The sequence below is a fragment of the Notamacropus eugenii genome, chromosome 3, assembly GCF_028372415.1.
Source record: "Notamacropus eugenii isolate mMacEug1 chromosome 3, mMacEug1.pri_v2, whole genome shotgun sequence".
NCBI classification, from domain to species: domain Eukaryota; kingdom Metazoa; phylum Chordata; class Mammalia; order Diprotodontia; family Macropodidae; genus Notamacropus; species Notamacropus eugenii.
The window spans coordinates 407,399,618-407,415,529 of record NC_092874.1 but is presented as its reverse complement, the minus strand read 5'-3'; the positions used below and the strand labels follow the sequence as shown (position 1 = coordinate 407,415,529).

At 37.2% G+C, this 15,912-nt stretch overlaps 1 protein-coding gene across 2 annotated transcripts in view; it reads right to left on the bottom strand.

Annotated features, from left to right (window-relative positions):
* Positions 1-15,912, bottom strand: part of ADCY1 (adenylate cyclase 1) — a 362,236-nt gene that overhangs the window by 69,047 nt on the left and 277,277 nt on the right. For both annotated transcript variants that reach the window (XM_072598102.1, XM_072598103.1), the window contains exons 11-12: positions 13,824-13,908; positions 1,532-1,621 (exon numbers count right to left, since the gene is read on the bottom strand). In XM_072598102.1, coding sequence (XP_072454203.1) covers positions 1,532-1,621; positions 13,824-13,908 — 175 coding nt within the window. The remainder of the gene's footprint in view (positions 1-1,531; positions 1,622-13,823; positions 13,909-15,912) is intronic.

Below are 15,912 nucleotides of genomic sequence, written 5' to 3'. Positions count from 1 at the left end.
AAGATTTTTCAATGGCAAAATGTTTACTGTATATAGACTCTTGTATAGAGCTAAAAGAGAACACCAAGATTTCCTTACTTCTTCATTTTTCAGATGGTGCAGTGGATAAAACACTGACCTTAGTGTCAGGAATATTTTTGTTTAAAATCAGCTTTGGACTCTTACTAGTTGTTTGATCCTGGGCAAGTCATTAACCTCTGCTTGCATCAGTTTCTTCAACTGTGAAATGGGGATTATAATAGCACTTAACTCCCAGCTATAATGTGATAATCTGCACAAAGAGCTTGGTACACAGTAGACACTTAAGAAATGCTTATTCTCTTCTTTTCTCCATCCCTGCATGGATATGCAGTTCTAGTTGGCTTCAAGAGTCAGGGTAACAGCTTCATTTGTGTTTTAAACACACACACACACACACACACACACACACACACACACACACACACACATGATCCTCAGTGTAGAAAGAAGAAAGTGAAATTCCTACTAACATTCTATTTATCCCCAGAATTAAAATAAGGAGAATATTCTTTCCATATCCCCATTCACTGATACGTCATGGTGTAATGCAGTGATGACAATGACAAAAAATAATAGTAGCTAGCCTCTACCTCTTAGGGTGATTATAAACCTTAAAGTGATTATTATTCCCGTTTTACAGATAAAGAAACACAGCTAGTACACATCTAAGACAAGATTTGAACTCAGATTTTCTAACTCCCAGTCCAGACACAAAATCTACCTAGCCAGCTTATTTTCTATTTCTATTTCTAGAGATATCCTTCAGGTTGTGAAAGTGCCTGTTAAATCATCATATATTAACATATGTTGAAGATATTTTGGTCTTGCGTGTGTTTCTATCTTAATTCTGAAAGTTGATCATCTACATATGATTTTAATGGTAAGTCTTCATGAAGTATATTCCATTGACCAGGGTTGTTTCTTTCCTTAGTTCTGCTGAATTAAGAGTTTACAGTGAGTACATGCACAATGGAGAAAGATTTGTTGTTCAGTTGTTTCAGTCACCATCTGGGTTTTATTGTCAAAGACAGTAATATGACTTGCCTTCTCTTCTCTAGCTCATTTTACAGATGAGGAGTTGAGGCAAACAGGGTTAAATGACTTGCCCATGGTCATACATCTAGAAAGTAACTGAAGGTAGATTTGAATTCATGAAAATGAGTCTTCTTGATTCTAAGACTAGTGCTTTGAAAGATGCATGCTCCTAAAATATTCTGGAAATGGATTTAGGCCGATGTAGGTAGATTCAAATGTAAAGTATTGTTTAGGAAGTCAAAGGGCAGAAATTGCAAGTTTTTGTTCTTTAAGGAGTCAAAATATGTTTAAGAAGGTAAGGTCTTAGGAGTATGAATCTTTCTATCTATTAAAATTCTATGTTCAACTTTAAAATTGGACTCTATAGTGTTCTGACTAGAGGCTACTACACTTGAAGAGTTAGTGACAATGTGCAATTCAATTAACAACAATATTGCTGAAATTCTGCCTTTGCATTACAAAGTTAAATACTCACCACACATCCTTGAGCGACAGAGTAAAGCAAAATCACGATGAAAACACATAAAACAGTACGAATTTGAATTGTCAGGCACCCTGGAAAACACTGAAGAAACAAAAACATTATTAATCTTAACAAATATTATTTTAATCACATTTTTAAATATTCTACAAATGAACACTTAGAAGGAAGCCAGCATTTCATATCTTTCTATCTGGTCTCTCCCCCATTATGTAACTTCCAGCTTTCTGAGTTACATTCCTCTATCTCCTGTTTCCAAGAACATACTTTAGAAAGCAACAGTATGGTACCTTGGAAAAAACAACCATAGAGATGAAGGAGCAGCTTTCAAAAGTTCTACTCTTGTGACCTTGAGAAAAATGTTTCATTGATATTTTTGTCTTTATATTTTGCCATTATCATTCCTCCCTGTACCACCATTCCCTCTTTCTTGTGACAAGAAAACAATTATATAAATATATTTGTTGTAAGAAAAATCTTGTTTGACAATGTCTGTAATATTCTGTATTAGTAGTCTCCTGTCTCTTCTGTGAGCAATACTCTGCTTCAGGATATTTATCATTTGTCTTTTAAACTCAAAACTCAACTTCCTTTTGGTGATTTTTTAATTTACATTGTTGCTATTTTGCACATTGTTCTCTTGGTTCTGCTTATTTTCCTTTGTATCAGATCACATACATCTTCTAATGATTCTCTATCATTTCTTATGGCAAAATATGTTGATTATATTGTAACCAGAGGTTCAAAGTCCATTTATGTAGGTCTCTCCTCTTTGGTGAAGTCTGATTGCTTAATGATATGAAACTGTGTGAGAAGTAGAGGTGGTAAGAGCTTGGGAGGAGAGAGATCTTGCATTTCTTTCTAACATCCATTTTAAAGAGAAAAGAAACATGGTACTAGATTCTCTTCAGGGAGAAGCCCCTGAGGGGAGAAAGAGACTCTGGGAAGAAGCCAACCTCTACAGGATTCAGCATTTCAATCATGTCTCTGTCACCAGTCAGGAGCAAATGAATTTATCCCATGCAGAGGTATGGTTAGGAGTTCTGAAAGCCAAAAACAAGGCTTGGAAAGGAATGAAAACCATCTTGGTCTCTTCAACAAAATGGAGGCCCCAAGAAGAACACCACAAAAGTAGAAAGAGATGGGCCTACTGAGGAATATTCCATGTTGGAAGGCACAGGGAGGGTAAATTACAGCTTGTTGAGGGAAGCTCAAGGTTGAGACAGAGGCAGAAGCATGGTTTTGAAATCTGAAAGCAAGAACAAGGCAAGGAGGCAAAAATACACCATATTTTGTTTTTGTTTGTTTGTTTCAACCATTTCCTATATGTACCAACTTTACAAATAATTCTTTGTCCCCATAAAAAGTGCTACTATGAATATTTTGTTAGATTGTTGTTCAGTCATTCAGTCGTGTCTGACTCTTTGTGACCTTGTGGATGGTAGCATGCCAGGCAAATACTGTCCATGGAGTTTTCTTGGCAAAGATAATATAATAGTATAACAGGGCATCACCTTTTGTTATATCATTCCTTGATTTCTGACTTTGATTTCCTTGGCAAACTCCATCACTTTATACATAAGGAAACTTAGTTTCTGATAAATGGTATGACTTGGTCATGTTATACAGATGGGCAGCATGAGAGGTAAGATTCAACCCAATTTCTCCATTTCTAAATGTAATTTTTTTTCACTACAAGGCAGGGGTTTTTGATGCAGAAATCAAAAGTTGCTTTTATCCTTTATCTAGGGCAAGGGAAAACAGATCCGAATCAGCAACAGAAGCTTTAGAATTCTTAACCAGACATCTGTAGACTTGTTTTTTAAAGCATCTTTTGAAAATTGTGTTTCATTATAATTGGTTTCCTTTATAATCTTATTTTGTATTATGCATTCTGAGATAATGTTTTGGGAAGGGGTTGATAGGCTTCACTAGAATGCCGAATATCATGCATGCATACACACACACACACACACACACACACTTGTACACACATGCACACACATAAACACGCAGGGTTTAAGAACACTTGCTTTACATAAAAAATCCAAGGATGAATACTGGGGGGGAAAGGAATTAGAGTAAGACAAATTATCAAATGGTGATATTTTTTAATATATGTGACTACTCAGCTAAAGCTTCTCAAACCTTCTGCTTTTTATGGGTGCCTTTCAACCTACCGAAAGTAGAGTTTAGAACTGAAGGGAAAAAGTTGTCATCTTTTGGAAATTAAAAGGAGATTCTATTTGAAAAATAATCCAAAAGCGCGTTTAGATTATTATTTTTGCTCCTGTATTTTAAAACTCAATTGCTTTATTTTCCGTCTTGGTGATAATTAATGGTTCTTTTGGGGGAGTCATAGGGAAGGACATATTGAAAAACATAAATGATATAAAAACAAAAGATATTAATTTTTAAAACATTGAAATTACTTTAGTTAATGCTTTCAAATTGTCCCTTTTTAGTTTGAGATCAACCTCCAGTTTCTTATATTTCAAATGAAACATCAGTAATTTTCTTTTAAAGGGAATACTAATAATTTCTCAGAATCTTCTGAAGCTTCCTCTTTGTGTAAAATTATATAAAATTGTTGTGCTTTCCTCTTAGGTTTGTTTGGCATAGCTAAAGTCATCAGAGGTCAGTTTAATTTTTTTATCTTTATGAGGCCTACTTTGAAGTATGTTGACTCTGGGGTCAACGGCCTTGGTTATCAGGCTACAGATCTTGTTGGTAAAGACGTGTATTTCTAAAAATACTCATTTGAAAGATCAATCTATTTAGCTGAGCACAACAGAAAGAGAATCTGAGAGGAAAGAATGATCCCTCTATAACATCAGTTATTAAGAACTTATTATGTATACATGCCGCAAAGTGTTAAACTCAGTGACAGGTCTTGAAATGATCCTGTTGGGCTGAAACATGGTAGATGTATACAAGAACAGCAAAGCATCTGGATATAGTTCAAAAGGCAGTGGAGAGGCATTACAAGTTTTGGATAATGGAGTGATGTTATCAGAGCTTTACTTTAGAAAGATTAATATAACATCTGCATGTAGTATAGACTGGTACGAGGGGAGACTAGAGCTAGGAAGATCACTTAGAAGGCTCTTATCACAGTTTAGAAGAGAGGTGTTGGAGATCTGAAATAGGGAAAAGACAAGAGGAAATAGAGAAATAGAAATAGAAAATAGAAAAGAGAAATAAATGGTTCTATAAGAATCAAGAAATATTGAGTTCAGAGAATTCATCGGATTTGGTGACTGAACAGAATTGAAGCAAAGGACAAGAAAGGGCTAAAAAATTCCTGATGTTCAGAGCTTGAATGACTGGAGTAAAGGTGGCAAGCCTACCAGAAATAGGGTATGCAGGAGGAATATCTGGTTTGGGGGAAAAGATGAATTCACTTTTGGACATGCTCTTCAGACATAAATGTTGGTCTCAAGCTTGGGAGAGATTTAAGGCTGACTTTCTGACACTTATCCAGTTGGACCTTTTATCAAGTTCTTGGTTACAGTCTGAGGAAACTGGGTATATAGGAAGGTATATCATTCATGGAAGCCCAAGTGTAGTTTAGTTGAAGAATAAAGTCTCCATATTCAGTTTTATAATTTTAAATCCCTTAGTTACCCCATAAAATTTCTTTTGGAGAAGTCCCAACCTTGTTTCAGAATTAAAGAGATCATTGTGGAGGGGGGGAGGAAAATGTAGGGGACCTTAGAAACTGGTCATGATTCAGATAAAAATTAGGGATAGAGAGAAGCAGCTGGGCAACCAAATAGTATAGTGAATTGAGGGTGAGGCCTGGAGTCAGGGAGACCTGATTTCAGATCCAGCCCCAGATACTTACTTATTAGCTGTGTGACCCTGGACAAATCATTCAACCCTGTTTGTTTCAGTTTCCTCATGTGTAGGAAATGAGCTAGAGAAGAAAATGATAAGCCACTCCAGTACCTTTACCAAAAAGACACTAAATGGACTCACAAAGAGTTGGACACAACTGAAATAACTCAACAACAGAGAAGCAGCTAGGTGGTACAGTGGATAGAGTGTTGGACCTGGAGTCAAGAAGACTCATCTTTGTGAATTCAAATCTGGCCTCACATATTTATTAGTTGTGTGACCCTGGACAAGTCACTTAACCCTGTTTGCCTCAGTTTCTTCATCTGTAAAATGAACTGGAGAAGGAAAAGGCAAACCACTCTATTTGCCAAGAAAACCCCAAATGGGGTCATGAAGAGTGTGATATGACTGAAAAATGACTGAACTGAAAAGAAGCACAAGGTCAGGAGTAATTAGTGATGACTTCTCCTTCACAATGACTTTGAATCCACAATTGGATATGGTATAGACATGTGAAGAGGTAGGATAGTTTATATTTCTTGTCTGTGAAGAAGGAACCTGGTAAATGTTTGATGGCTGGTCAACATGTTCCCTTAGAATATATTGGGCCACAGAGTAATGAAGATATTTTCTTCCTAAAAACCATCTTTTCATCAAAAATTTCAACAAAGATGTGCTTCTTGTAGTTTTAATGGTTATGCTTTCTAAAAGCATTCCCTAGCCTAAGAAACAGCATAAAAATGGAGCTAGCTATCTTTGAGCATTCTCAAAAAAACAGACAAGCTAGTCAATGCAGTGTTCTGGAACATTAGACTTGGAGTCAGGTGGACCTGAGTTCAAATTTTGCCTCAGATATTTACTAACTGTGTAACCCAGAGTAATTTCTGCATCTGTGAAATGAGAAAATAAATAAAAGCACTTATAAGATGAGATAATATATGAAAAGTGCTTTGCCATCTTTAAAGTGCTTTATACGTACTATGTTATTATTATTAAAGTTCATAGGATTTAAAACAGCAAGTGTCCTTAGAGACAGTCCGGTTTAGCCTTTTCTTTTTATGACTGAAGTAACAATCCCAGGGAGGATAAGTGACTTTTTGCCCAAATTTACAGTAAATGGTAAAGCTGAAATTTGAAACCAGAGGCTTTGATTATATAGATCACCCTTTCCACTATCCTGTGAAATATAATACGAGGTTGTTATTGTTTTTTGCCTATTTGGATCTGTTTGTATAACACGTATAATACTAAGACATTCTTTATTATAAAAGGAAACAGAGTAGGTTGCTGTGGAGAAAAGGGGCAACTTTCTCTAGGACATACAAAAGGAAAATCCCCTAGGAACATGACCCACAATTACCTAAACATCAACACAGTAGGTTGCTGGGAACATGCTTCTAAGCACATTCTCAACAAAAGCAGAACTGACATTACCACTATTCTTAAAAGTTTCTGAAATAATGGCATGTCAGCATCTCAGGAGCTGGAAATGGAGAGGAAATGGCATTTAAAAGGTGCTGGAAACCTTAAGAAGAGGATGTCAACAGTGTGACAAGCATGATAAAGTATAATTGGGGAAACAGTTTAAATCTTAGAACAAAACACCTGCTTTTTATGGAACAAAGGATATTGCACAATGCACCAGGAGTAGTATAGCAGAGTAGAGGGAGAGCAAGAAGGGGATCATTCTTTGACAAGGGAATCAATTCCATCATATTTTCACTCTGCACACTCTAAGGGTAATCCCAGTTTCAGTGAAATGTACCTGAAAACATAGCTCCTTTTTCATTCCTGATTCATTTGTGAAATTCAAATGGAACAGATTAATTTAAAATAAGCAGAGAATGAAACAATCTTTAGGACATTATCTGATTTTCATTGGCCTGTTTTGATTAGGAAAAGGAACTAGGTGTCTTCCTGTTATATCTCCATAATATCTTGGTCATGATAGTCAGGTTGGGTGGTGAGGGGGTTGGACTCACAGGTGTAAGAGCAAAATTGACACAGGCAGATTTCATGTTACAAGTGATGATCTCAGAGACACTGCCAATAATACTGAGTGCTTTGCACATAATGGACTTTTAGTAAGTGTTTATTTTGACCCAGTACCCCCTCAATGAAGTTGCCATGTTTTCCAATTTGTATTTCCAGTGCTTAGCACAGTGACTCGCATGTAATAAGGACTTAATGAATTTTTTCTCTTTCATTTGCCTGCTTCTGCATTCATTAGAGAAATATTAGGAGAGAAGTCAGAGGTGATATGGTAGGCAGGCAAGGGGAACCGGTAGCCTTGGGGCCACATGAGGTCCTCTATGTCCTCAAGTGTGGCCCTTTGACTGAATCCAAACTTCACGGAACAAATCCCGATTTGTTCTGTAAAACTTGAATTCAGGCAAAGGGCTGCACCCAAGAACCTAGAAGACCATATATAACCTTGAGGTCACAGGTTCCCCACCGCTGGTTGGAAAGCAAGTTAGATTTGAAGGAAAAGAAACTGGGTTCAAATCCCAGTTCTGCTTGAGTAAATTTGGGGAGATGGTTTATCCTCTATGGGACTTCGTTTCTTTGCTTATAAAATAAGGTACTAGAGGACTTCTGACATCCTATTCAGCTATGCATCTACGTTCAATGTAGATATATAAATTGTTCCACTGATTTAAAGTGCAAGGGAGTGGGGTAAGATAGGGGCATAGGACTGCAGACTAGAAAGGTGAACAACAATGTCTGAAAAACTTCTACATCAAATGATAAAACAGATGGCATGTGAACCCTTAGACATGAATGAGATGATCACTATGAGTCTACTTGAGTTCACTGAAAACCATCCATGCAAAATCTTGACCTTTTTGACAAGATCCTGAGGCAATGTGGAATTAAACAAATGATTGGACCAGGAATCAGGCAGTTCTAGGCTCTGCTGTGCTCTCATCTACCTGCAGCATCCTGAGCAAGTTATTTAACCTTGTGGATTCTCATTTTCCTTACAAGCAAAATGATGAGACCAGACTACGATTATTTCCATAACCCTTTCAGTCTCTAAAACTTTATGACTTTGTGACTCAGTCCTGGATAAATTTGATTGGGAAATTTTTCAGCATGTGACCACAGAATTCTAGTGTTACCATTTGAATATGAAATCAAAAGACCAAGTCAAGTTGGGCTTTCATGTCTGAATAGAACTGCAAATATTTGTATATGGCTAGGAAAATAGGGAGGAAGACCTCCAGTACATTGGTGGCTCCTCTGTGAAGAATTACAGAGCAATATGGATGAGAATTCCTCAGAAAAAAGAAGAAATGGCTAGGTTGTAAGGTACACTGATAAAGGGAATAGCCATATTGATGAAATCCCAGAATTATTGGGCTAATGGAATATCAGACTAGTTGTATGGAATGTCTCTGTGTTTAAAGAACTTCATAGTTCACTATATTTTAAATGTACTGTCAGATGACTCAAAAATCCCATGAAAACTTGACCTCCTGATGCCACAGTTAGAGCTTTGTTGTGGCGATCGATGGTTCTCTCCCAAGGTAAATTGTTTTGGATTGCCTTCAACAAACTCAGTGGTGTGTAGTTATTATCAGGATTTACTTTTGCTTATTCTAAAGGTAATTTATATATGGGTGTGCTTAATTTATCAAGTACTCTGAGAATGCCTAGCAATGCTCTTCTTCCTTTTGATGAGAATATATTAATCTTAGGGTTAGGGGGCCTATATCATTAATATGGTATGAATTTTTCTTAGGATTCTTTCCAAGTCTGCTTTGGCTTTATAGTTCCTAATGTGCACATAAAGACTGTTATTATTTTTATCATTATTATTACCCATATCATTCACTGCATGCATTCTAATCACACACAATAATCAGAAAAGGAGCTGGGTCATGCAGTGAGATTAAGGGATAATTGATCAAAATCCCAAAATGTTGCACTGATGTCCACATAATGTTTAAAGCTCTAGGGGGTAAATTGGGTAGCTCCTCTATGAATAATTTATGGGGAGAATTGGACAAGGGTCATACAGGATGAGAAGGTAATGAGAGGTTGTGATTTTTTAGCGATGAGATAATGTGGCAAGGGCAGAGCTAGTAGTACCTGTGGAGCCAGAAAGCCTGAATTTAAATTCTGCCTTAAATATTTACCATAGGACTTAACCAAAAAGTCACTTAACTTCTCTCAGTCTCAGATGCCTCATCTGTAAAATGATAATACTATTGGCAACTACAATACTATTGGCTCCAATCAAATGAGTGATGTAATGGATACCATTTTGCAAACCTTAAAAAAGTACATAAAAAACAGCTGCCCCTGCTACTGCCAGTGCTTTTCTATTGCTACTATTACAACCACTACTATTGATGGAGAGAGCACCCAAATGGATGAGAATATATTCTATTTAAACATGGAAATATGATTATATCATAATATCCTAGGAAAGACCATCAAAATAGCATATGATCAACAAGCTGTGTGTAGAGATGGAGAAAAAATATGATCAGTTATTTGACACTGAGTATTAATATACTGTAGGTGGTTCCATTACCCAAATTGCTTACTCCAAACAAGCCCCTTCTAAAAGAATCATAGTCAAATCAGTCTGCTTTCTCATCTTCCACAGAACTTTGTATCTTTCCAAGTGGATTCATATGTCCTGCCGTATATAGAAAGGTATACAAAGAATGAGCCAGGTGGACTGGCATCCCCTAGATGAGCATTCCCACTGGCCCCGAGGGAAAGTATCTACCCTACTCTTTATGCAGTCAATGATTATATGCAGAGTTATTTTCATAAAACTGACCACTCTTTCTAGAATATGTATACCAAGTTTTATTCATCTTTTTTGATCTAACACAGAGCTTTGTACACTGAAGGGATTAAATAAATATTGGTTAAATTAATGATAATCAATTAATAGTGACCTCTCAAAGACTTTTAAAATGGATTTGAATTGCCTTTCATTATAGAATCATAGGATTTTGAGGCTGAAAGAGAATGTAGTGATAATCTAGTTCTACCTCTTTTTTAAAGATCAGGGAACTGACCACTAGAAAGGTAAATTTGAACCACTTCATGTGACCAAGAAATGGCAGCAATAGGATTCAAACCCCAGTCAGCAGAGGCAGAGTACTATAGTGAAAAGAAAGAGCACTGAACTGGAGTCTGATAACGAGGGTTCCTAATTCTGCCTCTGATGCTTACTAGAGTAATCTGGAGTAGTCCACTTAATCTCTTGGGGCCTCTAAGATTCCTGCCAACTCTAAATCTAATTATGTCAAATATTGCAGTTTCCCCATTACAGCTGCTGTATAGTAAGCTAGAATTGTCCATCTTTAGTGTGTTCATTCTTCGCTGCCAAAGAAGACCACGCCATCAGAGAAATAATGACATGACTTGCACTTGACTTTGTTTTGAGTGAGGGAGGGCTGTGTAGGTCACCAGTCTCACTTTTCCTCCAGAGACATCTGAATCCAGTGACCAGATATTCATCAGGATGACTGGAGATGACCCAGGATGAAGTAATTGGGGTTAAGTGACTTGCCCAAGGTCACACAGCTAGTGAGTGTCAAGTGTCTGAGGTGAGACTTGAACTCAGGTCCTCCTGACTCCTGCACTGGTATTCTATCCACTGCACCACCTAGCTGCCCCATGGCATCTAGTAGGCACTTAATAAATGTTTGTACACTCCCCTCAATACCACAGTCAGAGGAGGGGAGTTAAAGACATCACTAAACAGAAACTGTATGCCACAGGAGAGATAAGCACTTAACTCAATTTACTCCAATGAAGTCAGTCAAAACATTAAACTCTTTGCTGAAAATGGTAGGCCCAATGAGGTCAAAATGATTAAATGAAGAGAAAGAAGAGTTGAAAGTCTTTTACAGTTAAAATAGAATATAGTAAATGTTTCACTTATTCTCAAATACTCAGTTTTAACTAGAGCATTTAGCACAGCACCTGGGCTTGGTGGAGTTATATAAATGCTTATTCCCTTTTTTTCCTGTGTATACCTTAAGAGATTTCTTATAAAAGAGACAGACACCTAAATAGAATTTCCACATCCAAATATCAAAGCCAAGACTACAAACTAAAGAACAGATGTTGTTGGTCAGTTGTTTCAATCATGACCAACTCTCCATAACCTTTTTTATATCTTTAGATGAACAGGAAGTCAATTCAGTATGACTTGAGCAGCTTGAACCTTGGGCCCTTCAATCAAGTCTTAAAGATAACTTCCTTGGCTTGCCAGAAAAGAACCACCTCAAACTTTACACGAGAAAGGGAGTGAAGGGCAGACAACTCTAATTCTGGTTTTGGAGCCAAAGGACCTAGGTTCAAATCTTAGCTTATTACCCATGTAACCTTGGGCAAATTATTTAAACTCTCTGGGACTTGGTTTTCTCAACTGTAAAATGAGAGGACTCGATAAAGTGATCCTTTTAGGCTGAGAACTCCCAGCCTGTGCTGAACTGATACTTTCTGAGGGAGAGTCGGTCTGAACTCAGTCTCCATTTATTGATAACAAATGCACTGGCACTCCAGATAGCGATTTCAGTCATCAAGTATTTGGATTTGTAAACGCTTTGTTTGATTTTGAAATTTCCTCTGTGCCCAATTGCAGTTCTTTCACAAGGCAGAAACAGAAGCTATTTTATCATGTGTTGGCAATTGTAAGACCCCAAATCTGTAAAGTAGAGCACACAATTCTCTTTTGTGTGGTCTATCTGGTCTTTGGGGCAGCTAGATGAATAAAGCACCAGTCCTGAAATCAGGAAGACTCATCTTCTTGTGGTCAAATCCAGCCTCAGACACTCACTATCTGTGTGATCCTGGGTAGTTAACCCTGTTTGTCTTGGTTTCCTCATCTGTGTAGTGAGATGGAGAAGGAAATGGCAAACTAATCCAGTATCTTTGTCCATCTTTAAAGATTATGTGAAACATAATGCCTTTAGTACTTTTGAATAGCTGAGTTTACTACTTACTGAGATTAAACATGCATGCTGCTCAAGCTACATAATGCTTTGAAAGCTTGACTCTTTGTTAACATCTGTCTAAAAAAAAGTATAGTTACTAAAAGAAAGGCCTTGAGTATTAAGAAGGGAAAAATATCAATAAGATTCTGTTCAGCTTTTCGCTGACAAAATAAAACTTAGAATTAAGTCAATTGTTCAGACAGTTGAAATCGATGAATATTTTCACTCAAATTACCTGGGAATAGCTATTTCCAGAGATGATTAGCCACTGAAACTTGACTTGTTCTCATTGAGTGACATACCCTAGACAACTATGTTTGTGCTTATCTATTGGCTGTTTACTAAAGCATCTATTTACCTAACACCACATCCCTTTATCATGGTGGTAACTTTTTGCCCATAAAGAAAAATATTTTGATAAGAACATCACTACCTCTCACTTGTCAAGGAAAACTTCCTTAATTGTGACAAAACTATAGGCAGGCATCAATATATGTATGTCTATAGTATAGTATTTCAGACCAGACTTTGATAGATACATATTTGGTTCATGTTATAGTTACCTAGAGTGGAGGAAATAACAAAAATCTGAATTATGTGGGGTAAGGATTTTTTTATACTATATCATGGAAGATATTGGAGAGGTTCATGAGGCCAGATGTTCAATTCTGTTTCAAAATCCCACAAGTATAAAGATCTAGAAAAGTGGAAAAGTAGAACACAAATCTCTAGTGAATTTGTTCAGTGCAGACAGTTGTTAAGGGGAAAAGAGGATCATAAGATTTAAAACTTTAGGAATCATATGGTCTAACCCTCTTGCTTATTTTTTTTAACTGTACTGACATATTTTTTAACCACTTTCATTTCTAAACATACCTTTCCCTTCCCTCCCCAGCAAAACTCCTTGTAACCAAAAGGAAAAAGCAATCTAGCAAAATTAAACAACATGTCAATTCAGTATGACAGTAAATGCAATATTCTATAACCCTTGCCCTCCACTTGTGCAAAAAAGGGGATGGAGAGACTTTATCTCATCCTTTATTTGAAGACAAACTGAATCATTATTGTTTTCAATTATACACTGCTGTATATATTGTTCCCCTGGTTCTGTTTTTTTACTCTGTATCAGTTCATTTATCTTCCCATATTTTCTGAATTCTTGATGGTCATTATTTGTCATGCAACAGTAATATTCCATTACATTCATGTACCACAATTTGTTTAGCCGTTTTCTCAACCAGTGGGTATTTACTTTATTCCCAGTTCTTTGTTACCACAAACAATGTTGCTAGGAGTGTTTTGATGTACATCAACCTCTCCACTCGTTTCTGAGATGAGGATATTTTTGATTTGATATCAGCTTCTCCCTTGGACTTAATTACATGCATAATCAGGGAACGCTCTACTAAATCTCTTCATCTAACAGTTTAAAATCACTGACACAATTAATACAAAGTCAAAAAATAAGCGTATACCTGAACTCGTGTGACGTGTAGATACATAATACAAGCCACTAGGAAGCATATGCAAAACACCAGGAGAACCAGGACGATGATACTCCTAGGGAGAGAAATGAATTAGGGCACTGATTCAGTCATGTGAACATTTCTATACTTGTTCTTTCCACCAATATTCTTGTCATGTTCTTTTCCCTAATTCTTTTTAAGGTTCAACTTAAAGCTGAGCATGGTGGCACAGGTCTCTAATCCCAGCTCCCTTGGAGGCTGAAGCCAGCAGATCTCATAAACTCTAGAATTCTGAGATGCAGTGGGTGTTTGCACTAAGCTTGGCATCAATCCAAGGAGCCCCTGGGGGAAGTGCATTAGGTCAATAAGCTTCTGAGCCAGTCAGTGGTGGGATCAGGCCCATGAGTGGACACTGCACCTCTAACCTTAACAAGAGAGAGAGAGACTCAATTTTTTAAAATAGAAACAAAAGAAAAATATTCAACTCAAATGTCACCTCCTTCTTCAGATCATTTTTATCTTTTTTTAATCCACAATGCCCACAATTGTGCCCAAATAATGTGTACTTAATGCTTATTGAACTCAATTGATAAGATGACCTTGGGTTCTCAAAATCTATGCCAGCAGAATGATAGACACTATGTCTGTCTTCCTTCCTTCCTTCCTTCCTTCCTTCCTTCCTTCCTTCCTTCCTTCCTTCCTTCCTTCCTTCCTTCCTTCCTTCCTCCCTTCCTTCCTGTCAGAAATGAGGTGAATTAAAACACCAGTTGAAATTTTAAGAATCTGTACTATTGGCTAGATTCTTAAGGAATCTGAGCCTTTCTCTTTTTTTTAACTTGTACCCCTGGTGTTTTACAAAATGCATGGAGCTTAATAAATACTTGCTGATTGGTTGACTGATTGATTAAAAACTATCCAAGATCCAGATTAGTACAAATATGGGATGAGCTAATTACCAGATTTAGGGAGACACATTCAAATGCTAACTGTGTGACCTGGGATATGTCACTTAACTTCTATCTGCCTCAGTTTCCTCATTTGTAAAAGTTGGATAATAATGGCATTTACCTCCAAGCACGTTCTGAGGATAAAATGAGATAATATTTGTAAAGCACTTTGCAAAATTTTGGATTTGCTTGATAAAGATACTAGAGTAGCTTGCCATTTCTTTCTTCAGCTCATTTTATAGATAAGGAAACTAAGAGAGAGTTAAGTGACTTGCCCAGGGTCACAAAGTTAGGAAGCGTCTGAGGTCAAATTTGAACTCAGGTCTTCCTAACCCTGGGCCAGCCCTCCATCTACTGTGCCACCTAGCTGCCCCTCTATGAATGTTAGCTGTTAATATTAGGTAAAATGCTTTATGTGCAATATTTCACTTAATCCTCTAAACAGCCCTCTCAGGTAAACAGCAAAGGTAATATTATTGTAGAGATAAGGAAACTGATTCACAAAGGAAACGTGTCTTGCCTGAGGCTCCACAGCTAATAAGTGGTAGGACCAACCCCCTTCATCCAGATTTTCTCAGCCCACTGGGAACAAAGGGTGCTATTTCACTATGTGGAAGAAAATGCTGGCAAACAGAGTGCAAGGCCTCTCATTTTAAGCCCCTAACCGCACTTCTCAGTCAGGAGCATAGCTGGGAGGGAGTTTTCTTTCTAAACATTTTCTATGCATTACTTATGATCAATCAATATTTATTAAGTCCTTACTATGTTCCAGGTACTGTATTAAGCGTTAGGGATACAAAAAGAGGAATCTCTCAAAGAGTTTCCAATGTAATGGGGGATACAAGTAAAAATCTACAAAGCAAGTTATATGCAGGATAAACAGGAAATAATTAATAGAAGGGAGACATTAGAATTATGAAGGTTGGGGAAGGCTTCCTGTTAAAAATGGGATTTTAGTTAAGACTTAAAGGAAGGCAGGAAGATTAGTAGGTGGAAGCCATGGAGGTCAGTACGCAGAACAGAGGAGGAAGAACATTCCAGGCACGGACAATAGCTAGAGAAAATGCCCAGAGCTCAGAAATGGAGTTTGTTCTGGGGATGGCCAGGAGGTCAGAACTCACTTGATTGAAAAGTATGGGTTGGAGAAGACT